The sequence below is a fragment of the Parasteatoda tepidariorum genome, chromosome 7, assembly GCF_982258835.1.
Source record: "Parasteatoda tepidariorum strain Cologne lab strain chromosome 7, Ptep-v5.0, whole genome shotgun sequence".
NCBI lineage: Eukaryota > Metazoa > Arthropoda > Arachnida > Araneae > Theridiidae > Parasteatoda > Parasteatoda tepidariorum.
This window is the reverse complement of record NC_141761.1, coordinates 16,076,928-16,096,341: the sequence shown is the minus strand read 5'-3', so window position 1 is coordinate 16,096,341 and position 19,414 is coordinate 16,076,928. Positions and strand designations below refer to the sequence as shown.

The following is a 19,414-nucleotide window of genomic DNA, read 5'->3' as shown; positions in this document are numbered from 1 at the left end:
AAATTGCACAAAAGTTAGAAATCGCAACTGGCTGTTGACACCACTAAATATTCACTGTTAACACTGCAAAAAATAGGCAATAGAAAAATGCGCAATCGTAAATTTTCATCACTAGCTTTGTTTTTAAATAAAAAAAATTTTTAAATTTTCGTTTGTTTCAAGATATTTCGCATAAGAACGCGTACCCCACTTTGGGAAACACTGTTGTAAGCAATTTGCAAACTATTTCCTTTCAAATTGTAGGCGGAGGAATTCTCCTTTCGGTTTATGATAATTGCCTCCAGGTGTAAACAGCAGCACTTTCATCGAAGAAAACCTTCTTCATGTTCGGTTGATCACTTCCTTTAGCGACATATTATTACTTAAATCTCACACATAAAAGAATTTATCCTAGAAAGCAAGTAACCTACTTACGACAACCCGGAATTTTCTTTTTTAAGAAAAATGCTTTTTGTTTTAATGAAGCAAAAATATTTCAAACCTAAAAGGATTAAAAAGTATTGTCACTACAGTCCCTGGCCAAATTATTCGATGCATTCTATGTAAAATCTCAATTTACGTGGTTTGCACTTTAGTGGTATCAATTGGTTAAACTAGACGCTTGGATAACTGATATTATATAGAATATTTATTATATTATATTGCAATAATTAGACCTAATTATTAGACGCACGCTTCAATAATGTGCACGGAATACTTTTATAATTAAACATAAATGTTCAGGAGATTTTTTGTATACTTTTTTAATGTATTGTATTGATACAGGAACATAAAGAAGCCGCTTCAAATAATGCTGTTTAGTAGATCACCTGATAATTTCACATAGGGCGTCTAATAATTTGGCCAGGATTGTAAAATTACTCTTCTGTCAATACTTGCATCATTTTTTTGCTCTCTCTCTTAGAATAAATAATCTCATAGTATTAATAACATAAAGCTCTTCTGGTCAACGAATTTCTATAGCGTGTGAATATTCGCAGGTTGAACCATATATCTGAACGACCTCAGGAAACTGCCTTTCTGCTGTTTCCTTCCGACTCCAACGAGTGTACATTCATCAAATTACATTCAAATCGGTTCTGGAGATCTCTTAATTTCTTTTTCCTGAATTCTTTAGTCCGTTTAAACTGCCTGTGATTACTTGGCATTGTGACAAAGGGAACAGCAGTTCTACGAGTTAATTAAGAAAACTCTAGAGAAGCAGCTGTTGGAAATTTAGATTCTTTGGCGTCAACAAACTTGTGTTATTCTCCCTGTTTTAATTCTCCATTTAATCGTTAATATCATTTAAAATACATTAAGAAACAGCTATAATCAAAAGCATAGAGCCGTGATGGCACAGAGCGTCCGCCTTACAATGAGGTGAACCGGGTTCGAATCCCAGCTATGGCTGGTCAATATGAATTCCGCATACGGCTTGCACCGACCACAGTGCTTACGTAAAATATCCTCAGTGGTAGACGAACCATGGGTTAGAGTCCCCTTGCCAACAGTCTAACCGTAAGAAATTTTAGTGGTTTTCCTCTCCATATAACGCAAATGCGGTTAGTTCCATCAAATAGAGTCCTCCACGAAGGCAAATTTTTCCCAATACTTGATCCAGGAGTTCCCTTGTCTTGTAAATTTCAGGGGTTGGGAAGAGAGGTAGTGCCCCCCTAAGCGATTTTAAAAATTCTGGCTGAATACATTTTGCGAAACTTTATAAAAAGAAACAAAATTTAATCTTTACATTTCAATTGCATAAATAACTTAATTCTTAAAATGAAAAAAAAAATTAATGTGTTGAAACACAAGTAAAAAATTATAATAAGGATTAAAATTTATTATTCCTTTTAATAATCATTGGGGCCGTTCAAAAAGTACGTACACAAAAATGGAGAAATTTTAAACCCCTCCCCCCCCCTTCGTACATTACCGTACATAAGGTCTTACTCCCCCCCCCCTTAGAGTACGTACATTTTATTAGTCTACCCCCCTTTTTCATAAAAATTAAAATAATTCTGTTTTAAATAAAATTAAATATTTATTTAAGGAGTGTGTAAGAAAAAGTCAAATTTAAATTTGGTGTATGCTTATAGTGTACGTACTTTGTATAATACCACCCCCCTCCCCATCGTACAAAACCGTACAAAATAGCGAATCCCCTCCCCCCCCCCTTCGGGATGTACGTACTTTTTGAACGGCCCCATTGAACTTCGTTTGTAGTAAAAAAAAATATAAATATAATAATATAAATAGATTCTTCAATAAACTTTCAAGTAACACGTATTAAAATATAAATTATATTTAATCTTTACGCCGTGTTGCATTACATTACGATTCAACTAAAAAAAAAAAAATTTTTTTTAAAGTACTTCTCGCATTCAATAAAAACAATTTATATCGTGAAATCCGCCATTTATAGCTTTTTTTTTTAAATTCATCACTTTTCACATAAATTTTTTTTCCGCTACAGCGAAAGTTAATTGACTTCTATTCAAAGAGAATTTTTTATTTTCCGGTTTATGAAATTTGTTAATCAGATTCTTTTCATTTTATTGACAGTTAATGAATGCTTAGAAATCCTGGCTTTTATTTACATTCAGTTCGATATCGCTTCGCTTAGAATTTCAATTTTTATGGTGAAATGTTAATTTCATTATTTTGTACATGTTTTTTTTTTTAATCAATGCCATAATTATGTTCTTCATTATTATTTTGCACTTGTTTGTAATGTTAATGGCTTATCATTAAGTTTCCGTTAAGTTTTCATTGGCTTTTTTTGTAATTCATTATAAAATTTTTAGAAAATGTTAAATTAATCTTAACAATTTTTCGTTCTAAAGTAACGGATTATTTTATTTGGAATGTGCTGAAATTGATGCTTCGCTTTTCACTCAAGTTTTTAAGAAGAGAATAAAAAATTGTGGTTCGTTAAATGTAAACGTTCATTATAAGATGAACATTTGTGGGCAAAATTAACTCGTTCCCCAATAAAAACACCTTTACATTGAATACGAGAGAGAGGGAACATCATGACTTGAGAAAAAATTACATGAAAAGGGTTTTTATTGAAGATTTTTATGTTACATTCCTCGAAAATTGTTTTGCAATCTAATAAATTTAAACATTTTGTAGTTTTCTTGTAATGTTTTCAGTATAGATGCTTAACTAACATGAAAAGACGTGATAATACTTACTTAAGTAATATTATTAAAATAATATATTAACATTTGTAGTCTTACCTTTCAATTAAAACGCATGAAAGCTTTACGGAAACCTTGTGTCCTTGTATTGTCATGAAGTACTAAAAATCTTTTTTCAATAATATTGCAGTTTCTAACTCCTGAAAGGATTAAAAACTATTTTTTAAAGCTTTTTTTAAAAAGTATTGTCCTTTAGGTAGCTGAGCATAACAAGACGTTGAGAAAAGAAACCTTATAATTACCTAGATTTAAGATTATTTTAATCTTAAGATTAGCTTTATTCGAAGATATTTTTCACGCTTACTCGATTTTCAGGTTTTTACATAGAAGGTTGTTTTTCAAGGTTTTGAATTAGGGTAGTGTGTGTCTTAGAGCAGAGCAGGTTGTTACAGATCTCGTTTAAAGGTTAGAAGGTTTACACGCAAATGACCTAAAAAACCTTTTTAGGTTTACATTAAAAGGTTTCTGCTGAGTGGAAATAAACCTTATTTTGCTATCTGGGGATTTTTTAAAATTTCTTTTTAATAGTTCTTATGATTTTCCTTTAGTTTAAAGTCATTTATTTAAAGTCATTTATGATGCAAGTCATTTATGATGCATATAAGTGCAAGATGAAAGTTTTTCACCTAGAAATATTATTTTTCTTTATATCACATTTCAGGGAAAATGTGTAAGGCTTTTATAATCGGAAAATGATTTTACATTACGACTCCCAGATAGCAATATAAGGTTTATTTTTACTCAGCAAAAATCTTTTAATGTAAACCTAAAAAGGTATGTAATAGGGTTTACGTGTAAACCTTAAAACGAGATCTGTGATAATTTGCTCTATTCTACGCACATTACCCTAATCCGAAACCTTGGAAAACAATATAAAAACCTTAAATCGAAGTTGGGTTTTCAAGCGTGAAAATATCCTTTCATAATCCTAAATATAGGTAATTATAAGGTTCGCAAAGGCATGAAATTTTAATTTCAATTTGATCCTATTGCTAGAGTGACGTCATTATGACGTCTCTAAGTGACCTTTTTAAAAATAATCCTGTCAGGTTTGCAATATTTTTGCCTGCATTAAAGGTTTTTAGTACAAACATTTTCGTGACAATAAAAAGAAAATAATAATTCGATAAAGCAAAAAATTTTGCAGCTTCAAACCTTTGATCCTAAAAATTATTTTTCTCTTAGGTAAAATCGTTACACTAGCAATGCATTGCACTACATCAAAATTTCTTGACAAGGTGGATTTTAGCTGAACATACAAGACGTTGCGGAAAGAAACCTTATAATTACCTAGATTTAAGATTATTTTCCTCTTGAGACTAGCTTCGTCCAAGCCCAGAAAACAAAATAAGGTTTATTTTCACTCAGCGAAAAACCTTTTAATGCAAAACTAAAAAGATTTTTTGGGAAACCTTTTAACCTTAAAACGAGATTTGTAACAATCTGCTCTATTTTACGCACATTACCCTAATCCAAAACCTTGGTAAACAATCTTTGATATAAAAAATCTTAAATCCAGGTTGAATTAGAGTGAAAATAACCTTAAATCTAGGTAATTATAAGGTTTCTTTTCTCAACGTCTTGTTATGCTCAGCTAAAATCCCCCTTATCATAAAAATTTTATAGACAATGCAATTTGATCCTATCGCTAGTGTCATTATGGACCTAAGTGACCATTTTACCTAAACGAAAATACTTTTTTAAAAGCTTTAGAAAATAATTTATAATCCTTTTAGGATGAAAGGTTTGAAACTGCAATATTTTTACTTTATTGAAAAAAGGTTTTTATTACAAATATTTTTGTGACGATAAAAAGAAAAAAAAATCCCGACACAAGGTTACTGTAAGGTTAGAAGATGCTTTCTGGGAGGATTTTTTACGCTAGTTCAACCTCAATGGAAGGTTTTTGTATCGAAGGCTGTTTTCCAAGGTTTTGGATTAGGGTAATGTGTGTCTTAGAGCAGAGCAGGTTGTCACAGATCTCGTTTAAAGGTTAGAAGGTTCACACGTAAACCACATAACAAACCTTTTTACATTAAAAGTTTTTTGCTGAGTGCCTTATTTTGCTCTCTAGGCTTAGATTTAAGTCCTAAACATTCTTGAATTTAATACAAGAATCTGAAGTATTCTTTCGCTTCATATTTATTGTGTCTAGTGCATTTTATTATTTTTGAAACAGGTATCTAATAAAACTAATCTTTTCAGAATCCTTTTTTCGTATAAAATTTATAATGGTATCCATTGCTTGATCACCCTGTTCTAAAATTATATTCTGCAAGCTCTTTTTATTTTCTTCGATCTGACTGAAATCGATTCACTTTTTATAACTTGCAAAAGTTTCTACCAAGTTCAAATCTGACAGAAACTCTATTTAATATTTTTAACAAACATATAGACGAAAACAGCATAAATATTATGACATAAATCTTCCGTCAGAGGTGCGCAAAAGTTTGATTTTCTACCAAGTTCAAATCTGACCGAAACTGTTTTTAATATTTTTAACAAACATATAGACGAAAACAGCATAAATATTATGACATGAATCTTCGGTCAGAGGTGCGCAAAAGTTTGATTTTCTACCAAGTTCAAATCTGACCGAAACTCTTTTTAATATTTTTAACAAACATATAGACGAAAACAGCATAAATATTATGACATGAATCTTCGGTCAGAGGTGCGCAAAAGTTTGATTTTCTACCAAGTTCAAATCTGACCGAAACTCTTTTTAATATTTTTAACAAACATATAGACGAAAACAGCATAAATATTATGACATGAATCTTCGGTCAGAGGTGCGCAAAAGTTTGATTTTCTACCAAGTTCAAATCTGACCGAAACTCTTTTTAATATTTTTAACAAACATATAGACGAAAACAGCATAAATATTATGACATAAATCTTCGGTCAGAGGTGCGCAAAAGTTTGATTTTCCACCAAGTTCAAAGCTGACCGAAACTCTTTTTAATATTTTTAACAAACATATAGACGAAAACAGCATAAATATTATGACATAAATCTTCGGTCAGAGGTGCGCAAAAGTTTGATTTTCTACCAAGTTCAAATCTGACCGAAACTCTTTTTAATATTTTTAACAAACATATAGACGAAAACAGCATAAATATTATGACATAAATCTTCGGTCAGAGGTGCGCAAAAGTTTGATTTTCTACCAAGTTCAAATCTGACCGAAACTCTTTTTAATATTTTTAACAAACATATAGACGAAAACAGCATAAATATTATGACATAAATCTTCGGTCAGAGGTGCGCAAAAGTTTGATTTTCTACCAAGTTCAAATCTGACCGAAACTCTTTTTAATATTTTTAACAAACATATAGACGAAAACAGCATAAATATTATGACATAAATCTTCGGCCAGAGGTGCGCAAAAGTTTGATTTTCTACCAAGTTCAAATCTGACCGAAACTCTTTTTAATATTTTTAACAAACATATAGACGAAAACAGCATAAATATTATGACATAAATCTTCGGCCAGAGGTGCGCAAAAGTTTGATTTTCTACCAAGTTCAAATCTGACCGAAACTCTTTTTAATATTTTTAACAAACATATAGACGAAAACAGCATAAATATTATGACATAAATCTTCGGTCAGAGGTGCGCAAAAGTTTGATTTTCTACCAAGTTCAAATCTGACCGAAACTCTTTTTAATATTTTTAACAAACATCTAGACGAAAACAGCATAAATATTATGACATAAATCTTCGGTCAGAGGTGCGCAAAAGTTTGATTTTCTACCAAGTTCAAATCTGACCGAAACTCTTTTTAATATTTTTAACAAGCATATAGACGAAAACAGCATAAATATTATGACATAAATCTTCGGTTATAGGTGCGCAAACGCACCATTTCAGTAAATATATTTTTTTTAACGAATATTTTGGCTAATTTTATTTTACTGCCTGTAAAATATTATTAATTCAATTAGAGTAAACAGTTGAGAAACTACTCTAGCTTATTAACAATTATTGAGAAATGAAATTTTTGAAAATGTATAATTATTCCTTTTAAAAGTTTATCATATGTCTTTATGATATTTTAAAGTTGCACGTCAGTAAATAAAGAAATAAAAAAAAAATTCATAAAAAAAAAACAAATGATCAACTAAATAGTTCGTTCATTCATTTAGTGAATGGCGCTTATATGTACCATTTTATTCCCCAAATAAAATACAATTTTACATTCATAAAATTTCTTTTGCGTCGTAATGAATGTAATGCAAGCATATTTAAATTAAAAAAACACCACATTTTATAAAAAAATTTATGCCCTTCCTAAAATGAGTTAAACTAAATAGTTTCTTTAATCTGGTTTAATTTGCATGGTAAAAAACACACATGCGATTTGATCAACCAAGTGTATGATTCACTTATTATAAAAATACAATTATTTTATTGAGTGTAAATCCAGCCACGGATCTTGAAATGATTGTTTGTTTCATAAATAAAGCAACTTGGTGAAAGATCTTCCGCTCATCAGCTGGGGTGTTCTAACAATACATCCGAGATAGCAATCAATATTTTGTTACTATTTCCGACCCCGCGGAATCTCAGTCAATGGCACGCCATAAATTTGCATATTCCGAATCTTTCCTCCATTCATGAGAAAGGCTTTTCCTCTGAAGGGGTTCCGGTTTTCTTTATTTCTTTTTTGTTGTTGTTGTTGCAGTAATGGTTCCGATACTCCTCTCTCGGGAGAGTTCTGCGTAAAATATGTGGGTGCATAGGGTAGGAATTTATTTTTTAAAGAATAACAACTTGATTCGGACAGATTGAGAATAGAACGATTTAATGTTAAGCCTTTTTTTGTTATTCTAAATTCCTATTATTTTTATACACATACACATATAATAGTCCGGCAGTGGACTGATCGTTAAGACACGGTTCCCAGCAGATCACCGAAGTCAAGCATCACTGGCTGAGGTCAGTGTGCTGGTGGGTGACAGCTTGGTTCTGTCTGCGTAGGAACCGAGGGTGTCCACGTTAAACTGTTCTACCATAAAATGCTCGACTTCGCGTGCAGGTCGTCGGGCTATCGAAGCGGGGGTGCCATCCCCCCTGCAGAGGATCAAAATTTTGATGGCATGTCTTCGGATCATCCTCAGGGATGCTCCCCAGACCGTCGCCAATAGCCCATTGTGCAGCTCTAGTGCGACGTAAATGAACTACAAACAAAAAAACAAAAAAACAAACACATATAATAACTACTTGATTTGAATAGATTGAGAATAGAACGATTTAATGTTAAGCCTTTATTTGTTATTCTAAATTCCTATTATTTTTATGCACATACACGTATAATATCTACTTGATTCGAATAGATTGAGAATAGAACGATTTAATGTTAAGCCTTTATTTCGTTATTCCAAATACCTATTATTTTTATGCACATGCACGTATAATAACTACGTAATTCGAATAGATTGATTGACGATCTTGATCAGTTGTGACAGTCTCTGGGACTCCGAATCTGGCTATCCAACCTGTATAGAACGTTTCTGCAACTGTGTCAGCTGTCTGATTCTGCATTGGAAATGCCTCAGACCATCTAGAAAAACGGTCAATACATGTAAGTATGTGCCTGTAATCTCTTGACGGTGGTAGAGGACCCACGATGTCTATATGAACATGCGAAAATCTGGCACTAGGAAGTCCCTATTCTCCTTGAGGGGATTTCGTTTGACGTTCAACTTCAGATCTTTGGTATGAGAGGCAACTCTTGCACCAAAACTTTATGTCTTTGGTCATGGATTTCCATACGAATCTCTTCCTGATGAGGTCTAAAGTTACTCTTCCTCCGGGATGAGATAAACCATGAAAAGTCTGAAAAATACTTCAGCGAAAGTCTTTGGTCCTATATCACCAGTAGAAACATCACAAAAGATCATTTTTGAATTTGGGAGATTCAAAGGTTTTAGTTCGAGACCGGAATTAGACACACGCAAAGAGTGTCATTAACCTGTGCCTCCGCAATCTCTTCAGAATTGATATCACTTGAATTAAAACTAAAGGAAGAAATTTTATTTTATTTTATAACCGTCGTTGAACAGCCGACCCAATTTCATGGGTTTACGACTACTTACGTTCAACTCCGTAGCCTTGTAATTTTGAACCAATCCAGAAGACAAGGAAACTCCTGGATCAGTACCCCCAGAGGTATTGATTTGTTGTGGGAACATGGAGGACTTTGAGACTCGACAGATTTAACGTGCATCAGTCACAATTTTCTACACGGGGAGTCTTCGGCCGGCGAGGATCGAACCCACGACCTCTTGGATATGGGCCCAGCGCAAAGGAAGAAATTCTCGAAAAAGTGTCAGCAACTATATTTTCACTACCGGGAATATGTCTTAAATCTGTAGTGTACTGACTAATAAACTCTAAATGTCGCATTTGTCTTGGAGAGCATTTCTCACTTTTTTACTGAAATGCGTAAATGAGAGGCTTGTGATCAGTGTATACTAGAAAATTTCGACCTTCAAGCATGTGCCGAGAAAATGTTTGATTGCTGAATAAATTGTAAGCAATTCCCTATCATAGGTGCTGTATTTTCGCTCTGCAACATTAAGTTTGCGAGAATAAAAACTCAAAGGCTGTAATTCATTGTTTACTTTTTGTTGCAAAACTGCAACAATAGCAAAATCTGAAGAATCTACAGCAAGAGATAAATTTGCATTTGGTAAGGGATGTGCTAGCAAAACAGCATTTGCAATCGCATCTCTAACTGCCTCAAAAGCAGAAATTTCCCTATCACTCCAAACTAGAGGTGTTTAATCTTTTTTAGCTTTACCTTTAGTAAAATCGTGTAAACAAGATTGGATTTTAACTGCATTTTTAAAAAATCTGTGATAGAAATTTACCATAGCTAAAAATCTCCGTAATTGTTCTACAAATTTAGGTAAAGGGAAGTCTTTTAAAGCTTTTACTTTTTCAGATATAGGCTGAATACCATCCTTTGAAACTAAATATCCCAAAAAATTAACTTCATTAACACCAAAAACGCATTTTTCTAAGTTAATTATTAAACTGAAATCGCTTAAGAACTTTGTCTAAATCCGATTTATGCTTTTCTTCGGTTTCAGAGAAAATGAAAATATCATCCAAATGCAATCTATGTTTCTTGAAACATTATCAATAAAACGCTGAAATGTTTGTGCAGCATTTCTTGAACCGAAAGGCATAAATATATATTCAAAAAGTCCAATTGGTGTGATAACTGCTGTTTTAGGAGCATCGGAAGTTTCAACTCTTATTTGGTTATATGCTTTTACTAAATCTAATTTAGAAAATACAGTTTTTCCATTTAAATTATGCGAAAAATCCTGCATATGAGGTATCGGATATCTATCACGAATAGTTTTGGCATTTAAACAACGAAAATCACCGCATATTCGAAATTCTCTATTTTTCTTTGGAACTAAATGTATCGGGCTTGTCCACGGGCTTTTAGATGGATGAACAATATCTTGCTTTATTAAATCGGCAAATTCTTTACGAACAATTTTTAATTTCTCAGGCGACAGCGTCTTGCTTTAGAACAAACCGGAGGTCCAAATGTTTCAATGCAATGTGTCACACCGTAGTCTTGGCGCGGTGAATTTTGATTGAAACTTAAAATATTCGGATATTTGACCATCAAATCATGATAACGGTTCTCTGATGAGACCAAAGTTAAGCCAAATGATGGTCCAGGACATGAAATGCCCTTAGGAATCGACGATTTTTAACATTGACCAACAGTCCGAAACGTTCTGCACCAATAATAGGGCTTGACACATCAGCAATAATAAAATCGAAGTCGACCCTTCTACGCAAACCAAGATCTAGTTCTAAGCGCTTATCGCCGTAAGTTGAGATCTTAGAGCCGTTTGCAGCATACAAATTTAATTCGTGAATTATGTTATTTCTAGTTAAATTTTTAGGAAAACAGCTAACTGCTGCGCCGCTGTCTACGAGAAATCTGAAACCAGATATTTTATCATATACAAAAAGGCGACTGTGAGACTGGCTAACATCTGCCGTCGCTACATCAGACGAGCCGTTTAGTTTTACAAAAATTGGCATGGTTATATGCACTTGTGTGCTTTATTACCAAAACGATTATGATACCAACATAATTTACCCGTACGTAGATTGGCAGGAGTACGACTACGTGAATTCGTCTGTATCAACGACTGCGACTTCTATCATGATTACGTTGTCTACAGGATCTAGATAATCTCTCAACGTTAGTGCTAAGAATCGAAATTTCTTCACGCAATGATTGAAGAGTTAAATTATCCTGAGAATTTTCAACTTCAGTCCGATTGGAAACAAGTTATTTCGCAAATCTTGTCGGCAATTAAAGCAAGTTCATTAATTGGATCTTTACAGACGGACAAAATTTGCTGCACATGAACTGGCAAACGCTGCTGCCATAAAGTACGCAATATATCGCAGCTTTTGGCAAGAGAGATTTTGCATCTCTAACAGAAGCTGTGACGATCGTTTATCCCCCAACTGCAAATCTTGCAGCAGCAATTTTAGCTGAGCAGATTCTGATTGAGAAAAAGTTTCCATTATTTCAGATTTTAAACTCTCATATGCATTAGATTTGGGAGGGTTACGAATTATATCTCTAATAGAAGATGGAACCTTACTGTCCAAAACCGAAACTACACAATGGTATTTAGTTTCATCAGCTGTTATTCCTGCTGTTACAAATGATGCAGAGCAAGGAGTCCCAAAATAGTAAGTGCGCCAAAAACATCAATAAAGTGAGCCAAAGGGTGAGTTTGGCAAAGTTTCCTCTTGCTGTAGGGGTTGCAACCATTTAGAAATCAGTAGAAAGTTTGCATAGCTGAGAAAAGGTGACCTGGTTTCGAGATGACACACCTGGTGAGTGAATCCTAGAATCTTTCCCCCTTTGTATTACTTATTGATATGTCAAATTGTAATCAAGAAAATTTTAATAATTAAATTTAATTTTAACTATGTGTTTTCTAATTTTAACTCAAATTAACATGATACATACTAAAGTGAAACCAAATTCCAACTGGTGGAACAAAGGCTCAGGCTCTGCTTCCCAAAAAACAGGTGTTTTAAAAGCAACACGAGAAAGCTCTAAATTTTTAGCGTCCTTTTCCTCAACAGATATTATAAATGTTTACAATTACTATACATAAAATTAAATTACCAGATTAGTCAATTATTAAATTACCAGATTAGCCCTACATTTACTTAAGTTAAAACACTTTACTTAATTAAAGAAGGCTAACACGACGAACTTCAATCTTCACATGACTTATTACTATCGGTCAAGAAAGAAAACCAAAATCTCACTTACTTTAAAATATCCATGAAAGTTGTTTTAGCACACTACTTTAGTAGATAAAATCATCCACTGTACTTGATTGGGTTACTACTGTAATTCTTCGGCCCACAGTTGTAATTCACCGGGTCACCAATATGTAGAATATCAAGATGTGCTCGATGACAGGTTGCAGGTACGGTATTCCCTTCGATCTAGACTCTACAACATGACTAACTCTACAACATGAACAAACCATCAAAACAAGTTGCAATTCTTATGTTGGACCATCATAAATCAGTCCGAATTCCTACATTTTGTTGCTTTTCATCAAAAAATAAAATGGTTCATGATCGAATTATTGATGATTATATCATGCTGCACCATCAATTGAAAACCGTCAAGAATTTTGACATGGGTAACGAACCTTACTTTCCATTTTCAGCGAAACACGTTCGACTCCGTTAAAATTCTTTTAAGCAAAACGAGTTTCTTCAACAGAAAAAAAGAAAGTTTATTTTAAATCACGGATCTTTCAACCATATTTTCAAAAGGAACATATGACATGCTTTTTACTTAAAACCATTTTCGTGTTAACCGACTTGATAGAACCTTCACGACATTCCAACGGGAGAAATTGTGACACTTTCCCGAAGTAAAAGGGTTGTTTGATACCCCTGTGCACGATTACGACGAATTGAACTACGATGAACTATAATAATAATAACATTTATTTACATAACAGAGGTAAGTTCACACAAGCTGCGGAAGACCGCAGGCAATCCTTTTACATGACAATCACGACTACAACTACTGTATTACAACAAACTTAGGGGAGGCAGCCGGTAGCTGCTTACTTCGCTCCTTTTACATTGGAATGTGCGCCAAAGCGCCTTGTGCAAATTAATTCGGCACACACCCCACCGGTGAACAGAATGTTCACCTAATTAATACCATTTAAACATTTACCATTTATCAAAACAAAGATATGACTAAAACTGTTATCATAATGAGACTATTCACAAACAATTACAAAATTATTACAGATACAATAAACATACATTACGATGCAAAATGAATATATAAGAAAAATTCTACTAAATTACAAAGAGCAAAATATTTTTAAACGTGTATACATACTTAAGGCTTTCAAACTGGTTAAAAAAAGAAGTGAATTATTTAAGTTACTCTATCTGCAAAATAGAAACAAAATTAGTAAAATTTATCAATTAATTTCTAAAGGATAAAGAAGCTGTATAGGTTTTTTAAAACTGCCTTTAGAAGTTTTAACTAAGCAAGATCTGACATAATTGTCTCTACCTAAAAATATTTCCTGAATGATCCCCAATTCCCACAACAATTTTGATTTAACATTTCCTTCAATAAGAACAGCACGCGTGACTGCACACGTAAACAGTGCGACGTAAGACTTATGAAAGTCTTGTCTGTCCTTTACGAGTATTGCTCCTGTAAAGTCGATTCCCACAATTTGGAAAGGGGGAGATTGAGAAATTCTGTCCTGAGGCAGCTGTCCACTTAATTGGTCAGCTGGTTTGGCATTATATTTTTTACAAATGAGACAAAGCCGAATGATTGATTTTGCTAGCTGACGACATTTAGGTATCCAATAATTTTTTCGAATTTGAGTCAAAGTTGCCGATACACCACAATGAGCAATACGTTCATTTTCCCTAATCACAAGCAACTCGGCAAATTTACTACGCCGAGGAAGAATTATTGGATGCTTTTCACCCAAGTACAAATCTGCTTCATTTAATCGACTGGTAATTCGCAATATATTGTCCTCATCTAAGTATGGCACTAAAGTTTTTATTTCAGAATTATTTCGAAGTTGCTTATTTTCTTTTAAAGTCGATATCTCCTCTGGATAAAATTCGTTTTGAATACTTTTTATCCAAAATTGTTCTGCATTTTGTATCTCATCCGCCGTGAGACACGAGTTTGTAGATTTATTAATATTTCGAGCATTGTTCACAAATCGTAACACCCAAGCAGTTACCCTTAAGAGTCTTTTTAAACTGCTGAATCGATTTATGTCGACAAATGGTTCTCTCTGCTTGGTAACAGCCACATGGACATTGGAGCGATGTTCCAGTTCTTTTGAACTTAAGTCCAAATCAAAATTGGGTTGGAGGTTGGGCCATTGATCTGGTGGTTGTTTGAGCCATGCTGGCCCATTCCACCACAATTCACTATGCAATAGTTTGGTAGCGGATGTACCACGTGAAATAATGTCAGCGGGGTTGTCCCTTCCTGGACAATGTCCCCATTGATTTGGATTAGAAAGTGTCTGAATTTCTTCAACGCGATTTTTGACATATGGTTTAAAGGTTGAAGAATCACCACGTATCCAATAATACGAAATATGTGAGTCAGTCCAAAAATATATATTGCTTTCAAATTTAAGACAAGACGATACTTGTTTGGCTAACCTGGCTGATAATAGGGCTGCTGTCAACTTTAATCGTGGCAGTGTTAGTGATTTCAATGGTGCTACACGACTTTTCGAACAAATAAAACTAGTTTCTATGCTATTACCTGAAGAAACAAAGCGCAAATAAAGAACTGTTCCATAAGCTATTTTGCTTGCATCGGAAAAGCAATGCATTTCCAAATTCATTAATTTTTTATTCGGTTCACCCAAATAATAACGTGGTATCTTAATATAAGTCAAATCATCCGCCTCACTACTCCACTTCTGCCACTTGCGGTGTAGCTCAGGGGGAAGATCCGAGTCCCAATCAAGTCCTGCAGACCAAAGTTCCTGCAGAAGGCATTTTAATCTAATGACGAATGGACCTAGTATACCGAGAGGATCGAAGATTCGTCCGACTACACGCAAAATTGATCTTTTTGATTCTATTTTACGAGACAGAAATTTTAAAAGGTCCTTCGGATCAAAATATATTAGATCATTTTCGGCATCCCACGATAGTCCCAAAACTTTAATTGAAGGTTTGGAATCAGCCAGCGTGTTTTTAGAGTGCTGTGTTTCCATATTCTCTTGTTTCCATAACAAAGCAAGATTTTCCGAATTAGTGGTCCATTTGTGTAACAACATACCCGCATCACTAAATATTTGCAAGCACTCCTTGGAAGTACTTAAAGCATCTTCAATATTATTTTGTCCCAAAATTAGATCATCGACGTAAATCGAGCTATTTAATAACTCAAATGTCTCTGGAAACTGTTCCTTGTATTTTCTAAAATGATGTTTCAAAGTCGCTGCAAGAAGGTATGGACTAGGCCTAAGGCCAAATAGAACTCTGGTAAAATTCAAAATGTAGGGATTACCATTCAAGCTATCTGCCCAGTAAAAACGAGTAAAGTTTCTATCAGGAATATCAAGTTCAATTTGAAGAAATGCTGATTTTACATCTGCTGTAAACGCTATAGGATTTTTCCGAAAACGTAGAAGAAGTTCCAGAATATCAGGATGTAAGTTTGGACCAGTAAATAAGCTTTGATTTAACGAGGCATACCCATCTTCATGGCTAGATCCATCGAATACAATACGCAGTCTACTGGTAGATTTGTCATTGCGTATCACTGCATGATGGGGCAGAAAAAATCCCGTACTATCCCTCAAAGAATCACATGAAGTATGCTCAACTATACCTTCCTTAATGTAACCATCGATTACATCCCTATATTCACAATGCAACTCTGGATCCATCCCAAACCTACAACATAACCTTTCAAAACGCTTACGAGCAATATTTTCATTATTTTTCAACACTTCTCTCATTCCTGGTCTCCAAGGCAAGCTTACACGGTATCTACCATCTACAAAACTAACTGAATTATCAAACTCACTAAGCACCTCTTCATCTCTGTTACCTAAATTCACCGAATCCTTGTCAAATATTCCTAAATTTTCTAACTCCCAAAATTTCCTTAATTCAGCCGAAATTAATTCATTTTCATTAATAACCAAATTTACAGACGTACAAACACTCTGCTCATCACATTTACCCTGAAGAGACCAACCAAGACTGGTATCAATAGCAACCAGTGAGGAATCCAATCTTTTAATTTGTTTTGTTAAAGACCAATAAAAATCCTGACCAATTAACAATGAAACTTCACAATTTTCAAACAATTCATCATTACTAAATGTCAATCTAATTCCCATTGACTCCATTTCCTTCCATGTATCCGGATTTGGAAGGGTAATATTAGCTCTAGAAATTTCTTCGATTTCCACTGCCTCAATCATCGCCTCATCTCCATTCAATAAATTCCTCAACCTAATTTCTACCTTACTACAAGTTTGTTTTTTAGGCACTTTAGATCCGAATGAATATATTTTTAACCTTTCTGAGCCTAACACCCTTAATCCCAATCTACGAGACAAGTTTTTCTTAATAAATGTTTTTTCACTTCCATTATCAAATAAACAAAATATTTTATCTGACGAAGAGCTACCAATAATCTCTGCCTTCACGCATTGCAGCAAAACCCCACCTTTATTATTATTTACCACAGAATTTGAACAGGTAGTTTTAACATCAACTCCCTTTTCTTTCGAATCTAAACATAAATTTTGTTTTTTAGAATTCTCTAATTTAAAACAAATCGCACGTGCATGACGCCCTTGACAAAACGAACAATTATTTTTCTTACACATTTTTACATTGCAAGAAATATTACAGCATAAAAAACATCTCCTTTCCTTAATTAATTTGTCTCTTTTTTGTTGAACATTTAAATTCTCGCAACAATCAGAAGAGTGGTTCTTTTCCGAACAAAATAAACAATTAAAAACCGCAGATGTCATTAATTCAGTCGCCGATACTCTCCCAGCCTGCCTGTTATGATTAGAGGGGGGATGAAATTCCGAATGATACTTAGGTTTCATATTCGCGTATCTGCGTGGCGCCGTATTGAAATATTTATTAGAAAATGAAGGCGAACTTTTTATTTGTGACTCATTTCGATTCTTTAACAATGCGGTAGTTCTTTCTCTACTTTCTATTTCCTGTCTGAGATATTGAGTTAAATTAGTGATCTTAGAATCCCCCTTTTCAAATTTTCGATTATACTCTAAAGCTAAACTAGAAGGGATAACCTTCATAATTATCGGAAACAAAAGACAACTATAAGAATCGGGTGAGATTCCAAGGGATTCTAATCCTCGAATGTTGACTTCTAACTGATCATACAATTTACGCAATGAAATAACATCAAACGAGTTCCGGACAGGGGTCAGATTTAATAAACAATTCATGTGATAATCAATTATAAGTTCTTTGCGTCCGAATCTTTTTTCCAAAATTTCAACCGCTTTTACATAATTTTCTGAAGTTAATGTTAAACCTTGTATTGCTAATTCCGCATCATCTGTAACAACCGATTTTAAATATGAAAATTTATCTATATCATTTAAACTCGAATTCTCATGCACTGCAGATTTAAATCTAGCCCAAAAACTAGGAAAACTACTAATATTCTTACCCGAAAATGATTCCAAAGTAAGCTTGGGCAAACGGGGTTGGTTTATTAAAACCGGGCTAGTTTGAGGAATTGTAGTAGTAGTTAATGGTTGAGTTTCCGCCAGATTTTGAGGAGCTGTATTCTGGTTTGCAGCTAAATAACGCTCAGCGCGAGATTTCCACAACACAAATTTATCACGATAATCTTCGCGACTCTCAATTTCTTCTTCTAACTTATCAATATCAATTAAATCCTGAACTTCCTTATCAAGTTTACACATCTCTTCAAATTTAGCAACTAATTGTAAAAATGTTTCGTTAACAATTATTTTATCGGAACTATTATCTATTTCTGCTTCAAGTTTTTTAATTTGCTTCGTTACTAACGATCTTGAAACAGACCTAGCTTTAATTGTTCTTTCTAACAAAGCCTTTTTTGCCGCATCCATTTTAAACTTATTATTTCAATTACAAAACAAATACTCAAATAACAGTCACAACCTCAATTCACTCTAAGAACAACAATAAATGCAATAAAACGCATTCAAAACAAAAATACAAATAATAAACACTGAAATTCATAATCCTAAATCGAAAGTGTAACCAACAACCATTAAATAACACTTCTATAATATTACATTCTAACAAATTTCTTTTCTGAAATGAAATCGAAAATCAAAACCAATACGAATTACATTCCAAATACTCTAACCATGCCTTATTTCGAAATAACCTTATTCAAGCACTATTCATTCAAAATATCCAACTAAATTATTTATCTAAAACAAATCGAAAGCAAGATATACAATAATTCAAATATCTCCAATAATATAACAAATTCCTATTCTTAACGAAAATTTAAACACATACTAACTATACGAATTGCATTTCAAAATTCTCAAACTACACCATAATTCAAAATTACCTTATTCAACGAATACCTTCAAATATACGACTAAATTATTCAATGAAGAAATTTAACATTTCTAACTATTCCAAAAGAAAACGCAACGAACTTACCCCAATCATGCAGCGAAACGACGAACGAAAACGACGACGAAAACTAATATGATAAATCGGTGGTTTCTTAGGCCATTTCCCGGCCATGTGCACCAAATGTGCACGATTACGACGAATTGAACTACGATGAACTATAATAATAATAACATTTATTTACATAACAGAGGTAAGTTCACACAAGCTGCGGAAGACCGCAGGCAATCCTTTTACATGACAATCACGACTACAACTACTGTATTACAACAAACTTAGGGGAGGCAGCCGGTAGCTGCTTACTTCGCTCCTTTTACATTGGAATGTGCGCCAAAGCGCCTTGTGCAAATTAATTCGGCACAACCCCTCAGGGATCCAGTGTAGGAAACTAAACTGAGATTCAGTATGTCCTGCTGCATATTGATTCTAAAGTGTTGTCATGGCCGTAAAATCTTAATTATCAGCTTTAT

General features: G+C 33.7%; 1 protein-coding gene across 1 annotated transcript; it reads right to left on the bottom strand.

Moving 5' to 3' along the window:
* Nucleotides 1-11,573: 11,573 nt before the first annotated feature.
* LOC147806906 (uncharacterized) lies at nt 11,574-18,400 on the bottom strand. Its single transcript, XM_087168629.1, has 4 exons — nt 17,810-18,400; nt 14,404-16,879; nt 13,816-14,316; nt 11,574-11,896 (listed from the first exon to the last, which is right to left on the bottom strand). The coding sequence occupies exons 1-4, from the start codon at nt 18,398-18,400 to the stop codon at nt 11,574-11,576; spliced, it is 3,891 nt and encodes a 1,296-aa protein (XP_087024755.1).
* Between the last annotated feature and the right edge of the window lie 1,014 nt (nt 18,401-19,414).

Bases quoted from the DNA above. Each gene is read 5' to 3' on its own strand.
- LOC147806906 (XM_087168629.1), bottom strand. From the start codon at position 18,400: ATGGATGCGGCAAAAAAGGCTTTGTTAGAAAGAACAATTAAAGCTAGG. The intron at 16,880-17,809 runs GTAAAAGCGGTT...ACATTTATTAAG, and splicing joins CATTAACTTCAGAAAATTAT to AAAAACTTGTCTCGTAGATT. The intron at 11,897-13,815 runs GTAGAGACAATT...TTGTAACAGCAG, and splicing joins CATTCAGGAAATATTTTTAG to GAATAACAGCTGATGAAACT.